Source organism: Typopeltis vanoorti, chromosome 22 (assembly GCF_054136105.1).
Source record: "Typopeltis vanoorti isolate ZY-2024b chromosome 22, IOZ_Tvanoo_1.0, whole genome shotgun sequence".
Lineage (NCBI taxonomy): Eukaryota > Metazoa > Arthropoda > Arachnida > Uropygi > Thelyphonidae > Typopeltis > Typopeltis vanoorti.
Window position 1 is genome coordinate 55,630,354 of NC_143570.1, and position 14,036 is coordinate 55,644,389.

Here is a 14,036-nt window from a genome sequence, read left to right on the forward strand (position 1 = left end):
CATGGAAGTTTGTGATTACCTTACAAACTTTGTGTGGAAAGGGAATCTTCGACCCTACCACTTATTCTATCAGAAGACATCATTGCCAAAACCACGTGAGGTACGGCAGTGACCAAGCGGTGTCTACGGACATCAAATGTGAAAATTACTAATGAAATGTTACTTAAACAAGTGCTAGCCTCCCATTCCAACCTTCTTCACAAAAATTATAAGATGGATAAGAAGTCAGACACACAGAAAAGGTCAGTAATATCTATAAATCCATAAAATGCATTAATTTTTAATGGTATGAAGGGAGCAGAAACAGTTTGAAAACAAGAAAAAAAAATATTGCAGTACAGATCCTCATTATATTCTTAATTTCTACACTATTTGCTGTAAAGTGAAAATCTACCTTGACCACTCTTTTTGGCCTGAACCCATCATGTCCTCAAAGTTTCTCTTGCACAATTTTTCTCAAGTATGTTTACATAAATCTTAATCTGGAACACTTAGTAGAGAAATTCCTCTAAAGCTCACATTCAGTGATAATCACCTCTCCTCTACTATTTAAGTGACCATACCCACCTTAGATTAGCTATACTCACACATTCTTGAATACAAAAATGTCAAGTTCCTTCCCTAATGTCTTCATTTTTAATATGAATCTATCACTGATGCCATCTGTTCAGGCCCCGAATTTTTTTAAGAACTCTCATGTCTATGGTCTCTAATCTTTGATCAAATGCTTTATTTCGCCAACAGTCAGATTCATACGTTATAATGGTTTGAACACTGTCTTGTATACGATAGTTGGCGTATTGTCTAATTTCTCTCTTATTCCATATAAATTTATTCAACTAGCTCCCCACCATACAAGCTCTCTATTTCCAAATTTAATGAGCTATCTTCACTAAAAATTGTTCATAAATAGTTTGTAAGTCTCAATCATATCATTCCCTCTTTCTCCTTTTTTGCTAGTGTCTGCAGTCTACAAATTCTCGATCTGTCTTCATAATCAGTATTCCATAATCCCAATGTCATTTTTAACACTCTCCTTTGCACTCTCTCCAATATATCAGAATTACAATGAAAACCAGGAGACCAGACCTGCACACAATAATCCAAGTGAGGTCTTATCAAGGCCTTGTAAGCAGGCAAAATGACATCCTTATCTTTACATGTAAATGTTCGTTTCAGCATTGCAATTATTTTTTTAGCTATATTTGCAATCTTTGCCACATGGTCCCTGAACTTCAACTTCCTATCTACTAACACTCCAAGATCCCTAGCCTCATCAGTTTCTTCAAGCATATCTTTATCTTTAGTTTTCATTTCACCTTTATCATCTTTGATTACTTTTACAGTAGTCTTTCCTCCATTCCTAAGCTTTTTCAATAGCACCCAAAACATTCTGCCTCCTTGCTGATATTTATTTTCTATATTCTTATCAGTCTTCCAATTACTTTTTATAGCTACCTTTACACAGACCCTAGCTCTCTTACATTTTCTCTGTATTCTTTTAGGGCAACTGCTGATTATTCACTAGGAACTTTTGGTATGCTTTCTTTTCGTCCAGGACTGCATCCTCATCAACTTGTGTCCATCATGGTGTTCTTGTTTTTCTATCCTTGCAGACAACTTCACCACATATCTTCCTAGTTTAATCAATGAATGTTTTCTTCAGAGTTTAACAATGAGACTCCAAGGTTTGGTTCTTGTTTTTAAACTGTGACATTTTTCCTTCGATAATGTTTGTATAGTTGAGTCTACAATTTACCTTTAAAAGCTGCTCAACTTTAAGTCTTTTTAAAACTTTCTTATATACTGTTCTTTTCAATATGAGATTTATTTTTATCCTACTTAGCACACAATTTCAAATCCTCTGTACATTCTTGTATCCTACATGAAGAGATCACTATCAATAATGACACAGTCAATGAGGATTTTCTTATTTCTTGCACCTTTTCTCCATGTGAACTTGTACACACCTTTATATTGGAACATGGCAGTGGTAATGACTAGTCTGTATCCTGAGTAAAAATCTAGCAGATACTGTTATTATTAGCTTTGCCCTTTTCTTCTAATTTTCCCAAAATGTTCCTATATATGCCTGGTGGAATTCATTTCCTACTCTGCTGTTTAGATCTCCAACAAGGTCCACTCTTTTCCTTTTCTTTGTGTCGGCTGACTGCTCTAAAGACTCGAAAAATTTCACCACTTCTTTCTTAGCAAAACATTCTGTGGGACCACAAGCACAAATAAGTTTCATTGTCCAATTCCCTATTTTGAAGTTTGCCTACATAACTCTACTTGAAATCTTCCAACCAAGAAGTTTATTGTCATGATGGGAGTGGAATACCATTGCTACTTCTTCCTTCAAACTGATATAAATGTGGAAAGAATTACATCTTACTGGCCAAGTAATTTTGCTACTGTGTATACAGTATCAAAATTGATGTTGCCAACATCAATTTTGGCAATTGTAAAACGAAAAACAAAAAATAAGAACACCATGGTGGACACAAGTTGATAAGGAAGCAGTCCTGGACGAAAAGAAAGCATACCAAAAGTTCCTAGTTAATAATCAGCAGTTGCCCTAAAAGAATTGTACACAAGTAAACGAATAAAACAGGATTCAGTAGCGAAGATGTATGTTACACAGGTGTTTAGTGCATATAAACTAGTTATTCTAAAATAGTTGAAATGGTGAAAACATTAGGGGGAGAGGGATGCACTGTCCTGCTGAATGTTGAGGGTAGCTCACAATGATGACCTCTCACTATCCTCAATTACCTACCCAAGTTTTGCTGATAATTACATGGCATTCCTCCTTTTATTTGAAAAACCTTGCAGTCCTCAAATATCCCATTCTTCAGTCTTTCATAGCCCATGCCTCAAACACAACAACTTGCTATTCTTCAGTGAAAAGAGGAAAATCTAATCGATTTCTTGCTATTAAAGCAGCCATCTTTCTTAGAAGAATACTTCATCTTACCTTTAATAATAACGAAATCTCCATAAATGATTACATACATCTTTAGCTTTCCATGAAGCAAGCAAATTGATTTCAAAACCTTCTCAGCTTCAAAATAGAATGGTATCCATTTATGCCCAAATACCACTCCTCATCTTTCATTCCCTAGTCTACCAAACTTAATACTGTTCCCACATTTGGAGTGATGCACCAAAAAACTTCACTGAAAGTTGATGCTATCCATTAGAGGGAAATTTGATCAACTAATAACCCTCCCCCTCTCCCTAAGGCTAACTCCACTTTTATCTTTTCTTTAATTCCAAGGGTTGCTATACAAGGATAGTCCAAAAAGTTCTTGGCCTCAACCATACTGCTGAAGCGTCAGTCTCAAATAATTTTCTGTTATCAAGTTTCGCAACATAAGTTTTATCTCTTTATATTCTGATTTCCCTTACCTGTTCTCTATCATCTGCAACATCATTCAAGCAATCATCAGGATACAAAATGCCTTCATCCCTCGAGCTCTTCAAATTGTGAATGGTTACCCAAGTGGATGGAGCCTAATTAAATAAAAAGTTTCACTGCTATAACAATATTTCTCATGCAGCATAAAATATAAATAAATCTATCAGTGTATACTACTTGTCTGAAATATAAGTTTTAATTTTCCAAATTAAATGCAACTGCTAAAAATACCTATATTTCTTACTGTGTAGATAAAAATGAAATTTTGAATCCAAGTTCATAACATTACTTCAGCCTTACTAGGCAGAAATAAGGATTTTTGCAATTAAGAAACTCAAACATCTAATTGTGATAATATTTCTGATTTACACATAACCTGATCATTTAACTATACTCTATTATACTTGAAAGACAATTCTGATGAACTGTCTATTGCCTTTCATGGAAAACGAATGCCATTTGCAGTAGGAATATCCTGTATAATAGTGAAGTGAGTTGAACATGTATTAGAAATGGCTGACCTCCTGGTCAAAAGCACTTGCTTCTACTGATGGTCATCAGCAGCATAACTGCTAACTTTATTTTATGTGCTACTCCTACCACTAGATATTCTTGAACCAATAGTACATCAGTAATGTAGACAGGAATAAAGATGAAGAAATTTGTTAGTAATGGATCTGAATTTGAAATTTGGTATTTATTGCAGGTACTGGAAAACAGCTGCAATAAAAAACTAATTTGTTCAAAACTTAAAAACTCGTGATTTCAAAATGTGAGATTTGTTCAATCACATAAATTGGTTCTAAATGCATTCCATTTCTTTACTATGTGCAAATAGCCTTTGATTTGAATATAAATTAAAGTTCATTAATGTATTTACACCAGGAAGAGGTGAATCTTCTCATGTCTTCTTAATGCATTCACATCAAGAAGACATGAGAAATTATATCATACTTCTGCAGGTCAGCAGGGCATGCTCAGAACTATAGAGTGTCATGTTAAATGTCTAATGGAATAAAAACAGCACAATGAATGAGAAAAACAAGTTGAGTACATTCAATTTTTTATCTTCCCACAGAGACATCTTAAAGAGTATAAATAAACTTATGTACATAAAAGTAACACAAAGTGGAAATTAACAGCAAATTAAAGATACCAAGAAATTATATACTTGGTTTAATCCTTTTCCAAGTGTAAGCAAACAAAGTTTGCACCTGAAATATAATCAGGACTACAGCAACTCGTATATAGAAGTTAGTGACTTCACATCACTTGCCTTAGTATCCCATACTGCAAAACACAGGACAGTTGTAGGTATCCTCCCGTGATGAGTCTTCGGACTCCTTGGAGGTGTCAGGAATATTAAAAAAAAATAATACTGCAAAACACATATCCTTACAGGTATGTATAATGCTGTGCATTATGGGATGGGTCACTACCCAGACTAGTTTCGACCTTTATTGAGGTCTCGTCAGTGGGAGCCAGACCCAGAGGTGATACTAAGGTTGAAGTAATGCAGAAGTCATATTTTCATATAAGAGTTGACCAAAGGTATCACCCTTATTAGTAAAATTCTCTGGAATACTAAGGCAAGTGATGTGAAGTCACTAGCTTCTATATATGAGTTGCCCTAGTCCTGATTATATTTCAGGCACAAACTTTCTTTGCTTACACTTGGAAAAGGATTAAACCAAGTATATAATTTCTTGATATCTTTAATTTATATTATAAATAAGTGGAAAAACTGGATATTATTATTATTATTATTAAGAGAGACCTCCAGGGAGTCAGAGACGCATATCACCCCTCTTTCTCCTGTCTGCAGTCTACAAATTCTCAATCTGTCTTCATGATCAGTATTCCACAATCCTGATATCATTTTTAACACTCTTCTTTGTACTCTCTCCAATACATCAGAATCACAACGGAAACCAGGAGACCACACCTGACACAATAGTCCAAGAGAGGTCTTATCTAAGCCTTGTAAAGAGGCAAAATAACATCCTTATCTTTACATGCGAACGTTCGTTTCAGCATTGCAATTATCTTTTGAGTGGTATTTGCAATCTTTGCTACATGGCCCTAAACTTCAAGTTCCTATCTATTAACACTCCAGGATCCCTAGCCTCATCAGTTTCTTCTAGCCTAATCCCCACCAATATAATACGACATTGGATATCTAATCATGCGGAAGTGAATGACTTTACATTTACTGACATTGAACTAACACCAATTTTCCCATGCACAAATTCAAATCATTCTGCAAAGACTGCATATCAGCAGCATTCCTGATTACCCTACCTATCTTTGCATCAACAGCAAATAACTGTATGTTGCTTGTCAAATCCTTCCCAATATCATTAATGTACAGATTGAATAACAGTGAACCAAGCACTGTTCCTTTGTAGTCATCCTCTTATCCATGCTAATATTGTATAACCCAAATCCATTTTCTCCAATTTATGCAGCAGTCTGCCATGTTGTATTCTGTCAAAAGCCTTAGCAAAATCCAAAAAGTATCATGGTGTATTCATTCCCCTTATCTAGTTCAATGGTAACATTGTTATAGAATGTGAGCAAGCTGCTAAAACATGATCTTCCCTTAGTAAACCCATGTTGTTCATTGCAAAGTAGATTCACTGTCAACCCATTTCTGAATGTGGGCCCTAACCAATTTTTCCAAAATCTTCACCACCACTCCTGAGATACTAATCGGTCAATAGTTGGATACATTGGTCTTTACTCCACCCTTATGCAATGAAATTACCATACATTCCTTCCATTCCTGTGGAATCTTCCCTGTTCTGAGACTCATATTAAACATCCTGGTCAAAGGAATGGCCAGTTCAGCTGAACACTCTTTTAGCACAAGTGCTGATATTCCATCAGTCCCTATCGCTCAATTCTTATTCAGTTTGTGCAACAGCTCTAATACCTCAGCCTCACACACCTGTGTTACTTCATCTAGTGAAGAGGTAACAGTGAGCTCAATGTGCGTTCACCAGGTTGATAGTTTTTAATGAAATGGGCACTCATTAACTGAACAACCTCTTCTGCACCTGTAACCCTCATGCCATCTGGATTTATAAGAGTTATTCTTTCATATTTATTCTTTCTTTTACTTGCAGCATATCGACAGAATTCTTATAGGTTGCCTTTAGCACGAAGAGCCAGTTTCTTTTCATAATCAGACTTTGTTTTCTGTACAACAGTTGCGACTATTCTAGCGTGCTGCTTATAACTTTCATAATGGACGTCATCCTTATGCAAACAGTATTCCTTCCACATCATCCTTTTCTTATGAATCTCATACTTAATAAGATCACACATCCATTTTAACTCCTACTCTATTTATTCTTCGAACTCTCAGGACACACTCTGATATCGCATCATTTAAGTGTTCTTTAAACGCTTCCGATGCACTGTCGATATTCTTTCCATCCAGCAACCGATCCCATTCCACTGAACTCAGTATACTCCTCAATTGGTCATAATTTCCTGCTTTGTAGTTCACAGCATGTATCCTTTTCTGAATGAAACATTCATAAACTTAGTCACTTCCCAAGTGAGTACCGCATGATCACTATCACCAACTGGAGGCAGAATAGTTACGTCTTTAACTGAAACGCCCTCTGACACTATAATCAAATCTAATACTCTTTGACCTTGAGTTCCTTTAACAGACTTACATTCCGATGTCCTAGCTATAAAAATACTATCTACCTAAAAATTCTTGATTGCATACAGAAGACTGCAATCCACCTAATAGGCAAATCCCTCCAGCCACTTTCTCATACATGTTGTGTTTCTGCATTATACCTTTCATTATAGGTAGTTTAATGGCAAGGGCGAATGCTGGTCTTGAAATTCATGCTTGTTCTTGTTATCATTCAGGGAGTGAGAGGCGTGATTGAAGTCTGATTACCGGAATAATGAATTACTGACCATTTAAAACTATATATTTAGAAATTTATGTACATTTAATCATACAAATGCAACATTTATTTTACAAATGATATTCTATCTTTTTCAATTTAGCTACTTGAATACAAATTCTACTCTACGGTTCTTCTTTATGAACTGGTCAATAAAAAGTTGGTTGAAACTTAATTTTCCCAAGCAACACGCGCACTTGTAAAGGCTGGCTTAAGCTCACCGGCTAGAGCTACGTTGACTGCGTATGGCCTGTGTTTAAGCAACAGAGCGAGATGACGTGAAATGGCTATAAGCGTGCATGAAATCACAGTGCTGCTGCGAGGACCTGGAAGCTCCTACAACCGAGCAAGCCAAGGTAGCTTTGACTAGACGAACACGCATCAGCCTTCGATACACAATGCAAAGCTCAATTATTGCCATGCAAGCTTAAGACATCTTCTGTCTACAAAAATAAAAGCCTAAATGGAATGCTTATAAATGCATGTATTTATTAAGAAATAAATATTACTTCTTTCTCAATTAATGAGCGTGCGCAGCAAGCATGGAGAATTCGCCCTTGTTTAATGAGTACTTCTGCATAAAATTGGCCACTGCCATTCCTATGCTTTTCTCCTATAATGTATAAACATGAGCTGCCAATGGTGAATATCCATAACACAGATTAACTCTGATCATATTCAACCAATTTTTCATATTATTCCTTCATTCCATATATTTCTGTTCAGCCTTCCCATTCTGTGTATTATAAGTCTTGTGAAGCGTCATGTCATACATGGGGTGAATATATAAAAAAATAATAATAAATAAAACTGAAAGACATGCAAACCAGACTTCTTTAAGGTATATGAATGCTTTGCATAGCAAAGAACTTGCCTTGTATATTGAGGGCACGAAGTGGCTGATAAGTTTTGTCACCAAAAGCAGATTAAACAATACAGATTTCTGCTCTCCATTCCCTTCTCTTACATATGCAGGACAACTGACATGCTTCAAGAGTATGACAAACACCCTGCAGGAAGCCAGAGGCAGGGCTGTGCTATGAGACAGGCTGTCAAATACTAGGGTGGTCTGAAAAGTTCTCGGCCTTGAACACAGATGGCAATGCTACCAGCAAGATTTTTTTTTTCGAAGTTGGTAAATTTGTCATAAGCATCCATGTGAAATTGCAAGTCATTCTATCAAGTAGTTTGTTTTATACAGCTATCCAAAGCAGAAGTGTTGTCTGTATTCCCTCGAAATGGATAAAGTTGAGTATCGTGTGGCTATAAAATTCTTTGTAAAAGAAGGTTTAACCGCAAAAGAAATTCATTTGAAGTTCATAAAAGTTTATGGGCATTCTTCTCCTTCGTTTTTGACAATTAAGAAATAGGCTGCCGAGTTTAAGCGTAGTCGTATCAGCCTTGAAGATGATCCACGTGAAGACATCCAAAAAGTGTAACACCACCAGAAATCATTGATCAAGTGAACGACATGGTATTGGATGACCGGCGAGTCAAAGTGCATGAAATTGCTGAGACTATAGGTTTCAAAAGGGCATGTAGGATATATTTTGCATGAAGAATTGCAAATGAAAAAGCTTTGCGCAAGATGGGTGCCGCGCTTGCTCACAGCAGATCGAAAACCCACTCGCATGAAAATCTCTGAACAGTGCTTGGAGTGTTTGAGCAATTTATTACTATGGATGAGACTTGGATTCACCATTACACACCAGAATCCAAACAGCAGTCAAAAAAGTGGACAGAAGCCGGTTGAAGCACCAAAGACAAAGCTGGTTCTGTCAGAAGTATAGATTATGGCATCAGTGTTTTGGGATGCTAAAGGCATTTTGTTTATTAATTATCTTGAAAATGGTAAAACAATAACCAGGAAATATTATTCCAATCTTTAAACCAGACCAGATGAAAAAATTTGTGAGAAATGACCCGGCATGCAGAAGGGGAAAAAAAATCATTCATCAGGACAATGCACCTGGCCACAAAGGTGTTTCGGCAATAGGTAAAATTAAGGGATCTGCACTATGAATTATTGGAACATCCACCCTATTTTCCAGATTTGGCTCCCTCTGATTTCTATTTCTTCCCAGAACTAAAACTCTTCCTCGCTGGTGAGCGTTTTTCTTCGAATCAAGAGGTGATTGCAGCTGTAGAGAGGTATTTTGCAGATTTTACTGAGAACCACTACAGGAACAGGATAATGGTGCTGGAGCATCACTGGAATAAATGTATTAGTCTTAAGGGAGATTATGTTGAAAAATAAAAATAATTTTGAAATTATAAATTCATTTTTTCACTGTTAGGCCAAGAACTTTTCAGACCACCCTTGTAGCACACAGGTCTTAGACAGATATTAACAAATCGGAAAGATTCTACCTAGACAGCAAATAATTTTCCTGTCACTTACTCTATCTGATTATATCTGTAAAAATGAAGAGTAAAAGATATTATCTAGGCCATGCAAGCAAAGCAGACTGGGTTTCCTTTGTGTGTGGTGATAAGAGTATGTTTGTAACTGTCCCCTTCCTCCATCTTGCATGGCTCCAGTTCCAGGAAATAATACAACAAAAGAATATGGTAATTCTACAGATTACAAGAAACATCTAGCAAAAAACAACCATACAAGCCTACAAAAATGCAAGTGGGCACGCATGCACACACACACCAAAGCAATATAAAGAAGAGAAACTTTGGTTTTCATACTGACTTCATATTCTGGGCCCAAGAGTTAAGGGTGTTTATAATTATGTTCATCATCATCATCATCATTTATTTATAATTTTATAATTATAAATAGGGAAACCAATCAAAACAAATAAGTAGTGTGTGTGTGTACACTAAGGACTTGGATGTTCTTATGATGTGAAGGAAAACCAGGCTTCTCTGTCATATGCTAATTGACGGATCTCATGCGGAGAATTGGGGGGAAATGGGGAGAATATTGATTATGTATTTCCAATATTGAGTTCAGGATCTGCTTCTTTTTCCATCTGTAGGGGGCATAGAGTACCAGAGCATCAAAAAGGGGCAGAGGGTGGATGTCTAAGTTGGTGGCCGAGCCATTTTATTTGGTTTCTTTGAACAGTGCTGACTAAAGGATCTGACTGGGTTTTATCTAATATAGTAGAGTTAGGAACATGGTCTTGCCAGGAGTAATCCAGGATATTTCTTAGACAAGTAGTTCCAAAGTTATTTATAATATTGGTTGCTTCTTTTGTTCCAGGTTTGGGAGCTGTACAGAAAGATAGACTGGCTGGTGCACTTGTGAAGACAAATCTTCGTCTCCTTTGTGATGAGGCTCGACTTCCATACTTTATTAACCACCTTACCAGCCATTATGGATCAAATACGCATCCTCATGAGCTTCATATCCATCATATATTTCAATGTAATGTCAATGGTATTACAATTTTAATATGCACTTTGCATCCATGGTAACTTGGACATATATATACATCCTGGCCGGTAGCATGGTTAAAACTTCTGTGGAACTGGAGTGCTTTCTGTTTTCTTGTCTTAATGTCTTTTAAGGAAAATTTTGAAAAACAAGCCATAGACTTTTCCTCTCTAAAACCTTCTATCTGGCTAAGATATGTAGATGATGTGTTCGCTATTTGGCCTCATGGTCCACACACATTAGATTCTTTCCTCAGTCACCTCAATAGTCTACATCCAAGAATCCAGTTTCGATGGAAAAGGAAAATAACAATTGTTTACCCTTCCTAGACACCTTAGTAACATGCCTTCCTAATGGTAACCTTTCTTTCTCTGTATATAGAAAACCTACTAATACAGGCAGATACATTCACAAACTCTCCCACCACCACCTCTCCCAGCAATATTGCATTATTAAAACTCTTACCAATAGAGCCCACAATCTTTGTTCCAGTGAAACTGCCCTTTCAACTGAACTCAAACACAACACTTTCCTTTCCAATGGCTACAGTGACTACAGAATTAAAAAAATAATCGAGTCCTTCCCCATTCCCCAACCATCTCTTCAGGACTTCAGAAATGCCATCACCATACCTCATATCCATGGTACATCAGAAAAAATAGCCAGATCATTAAAAAAAGTACAACCTCCATACAACTTTTAAGCCCCACCGTAAACTTGCTACTCTTATCCGTTCCACCAAATACCAGCTCCCTCCTCTCTCAGTGCCTGGAATGTATAGAGTACCTTGTGCCTGTAAACTGGCTTACTTCAGACAGACAGGCAGATCAGCAACAATCCGGTTAGAAGAACACAAGTCATACATCTGCAATCACAATTATGGTCAATCTGGCTTTACAGACCATGTTTTGGATACTACCCACAGGATCTCCTGGAAAAAAACCACCATGCTCCATCACAGTAAATTCAAAAAAGAAAGACTATTCTTTGAATCTGCATCTGCACTCAGGAATCAACCAAATTTAAACAAATACGGTTGCATTAAACTTCCCAAAATTTGGGAAACATTAATTATCAGAGATCCCTCTTTACATCCTAGGCCACTTGCAAATGCCCATAGAGGGCACACCACCTAGATAGGGCTTTAGTTTCACTCACTATTGTATTATATTTGTGTATGTTGTTACAAAAGTTTTTTTGTAATCCCTGATGATGTCTTTGTGATGGAGATGCAATATTGGAAGTATTAAAATTGTTTTTAATCCTTTCTCAGTGCTGATAATATTCCATTAAACCTCCAGCATGAAGTAATGGAGTTACGTGTGGTTCAATTCTATTTAATATCATTCTATTGTAGATTTTTAGTGAAGTAGAAAGGATTGTGATTCCTCTGTAGTTTTCAGGTTACATTTTTTTTTGGAATTATGTTATGATCTGAATGAGATGTGTTTTGTTATTTGTAAATGCTATTGCAGAAATCTGATAAGATACATATACAAATGTTTATAACTTGCAAATTTTATAGGAAAAATGTAGCCTTTTTTGTTATGTAACATATATATAGGCTACATTGCCTTTAAAAGGTTAGGTTAGCTTTCGAGGGCCACAAGCCAGAAATGTTTATTCCTAGCTACATGCATTGCTGGTACTGGCATTAGTAATGTAATGGCCAGAGGGGGTGATACATCAGCTTCATTGAATTGAAAAGGTCAGTTAGCTTTCAATGGCTACAGGCCAAAGGTGTTTGTTTCTAGATACATACTATATGTTACTGGCATTTGGTTTTATGATGTGCTTTGCTTTGTTGTATGCATTCACCAACTTGCATCTCTCAAAATTAGTTTTTGAGAGATACAAGCCTGAGGTGTTTGCTTCCTGGTGCATGCATTACTGGTGTTGGCATTTTTGTATCGTGAACAATTTAGTATCTCTGTTCAAGTGTCTTCTAAAAGACCTTTCTTTTGGTCTTCAAGTAACATGCACACCAACAAGCAAACATCTTGACCCTGCAGTCCTCAAAAACTAACCATACCATTTAAAAGCAGGTAAATGCTTGCACCAAGCAAACAAAACACATCAAAAAAGCTGATACCAGTAATGCACATGCACAAAAACAAACTCTTCTGGCCTGCAGCCCTCGAAAGCTAACCTGACCTTTTAAAGGGAACGAAGCTAATGTATCACCCCTCTGGAAACATTGCAAAAGCCAATACCAATACACACACACATACCTTGGAATTAACATGGCCCACAAAGCTAACCTGACCTTTTAGTCAGTGAAGCCTATATATAACAAAGGCGACATTTTCCTTGTAACATTATTAAATTATAAATATCCGTATATTTTTCATATCACCTTTTTCGAAATAACTTTTGCAAATAACAAAACACGTGGCATTTTTCCTATAACATAATTATAAACTTCTTTAACCCCTAGTTCCTGAGCATTAAGTGATGTAGCCATGATTGAAAACAAGTCCCTCTTTTCTAAACAATTTGTTTTCCTCTGTGAGATTCTATTATGTACGTTTTAGATAAAATGAGTGACAACGAGTGACATCTCGAAAGCAAATTTCAAACTACTGCAATGTTTTCATTCATCAAAGTTAGTTAATTTAAAGTGAATTCTTAGAGATACGATGCATGCACTTACAAGCTACAAAATTAACTAGCTTCATTTTCAGAATAAAATAAAAGCATATACAAATATATATATATATATATATATATATATACACACACACACACACAAAATCGACATAGCACATGTCGTCAGTACCAACACTGCTAACGCACCTTAAACAATTCGTCTTGGAGATGTCACTGTGCGAAATGTAAAATGGTCAACGAGATTTGGTATGTTAACATCTTAATGACTTCTGGGAATGAAATTCTTGCTGATTATACTTGAGACATACCTATTACAAGTAGTATACTGCTTGTCCTAGTTAATCTAACAGATAAGCTTAGGCGTTGATGGTTATTCATGACTTATTTTTCACTGTATTAACAACACCACAAACACTTTTATCAACAAAGATGTTTTATTAACGCTAATATTTCGCTGATTTTCAACTCAGCATCATCAGAGCATAACACACATGTAAACGTGACAGTGAGTGAGTGAAAACAATATAATTGCAAAAGACAAAAGATCTAAAGTCCTATTTTTGGCGCCCTCTAACGAAAAAAAAAAAAAAAATAGCAGTTATCCAGGAGTTTTTCTTAGGATAACCGTCTCCCAAATTTTTGGCAAATTAATGCAACCATATTTGTTAAGGTTGGGAGA

At 36.2% G+C, this 14,036-nt stretch overlaps 1 protein-coding gene across 5 annotated transcripts in view; it reads right to left on the bottom strand.

Moving 5' to 3' along the window:
• The window catches only part of baz (par-3 family cell polarity regulator), a 503,422-nt gene that overhangs the window by 306,047 nt on the left and 183,339 nt on the right, over nucleotides 1–14,036 (bottom strand). For all 5 annotated transcript variants that reach the window (XM_090412006.1, XM_090412010.1, XM_090412009.1 and 2 more), the window contains exon 2: nucleotides 3,412–3,516. In XM_090412006.1, coding sequence (XP_090268132.1) covers nucleotides 3,412–3,516 — 105 coding nt within the window. The remainder of the gene's footprint in view (nucleotides 1–3,411; nucleotides 3,517–14,036) is intronic.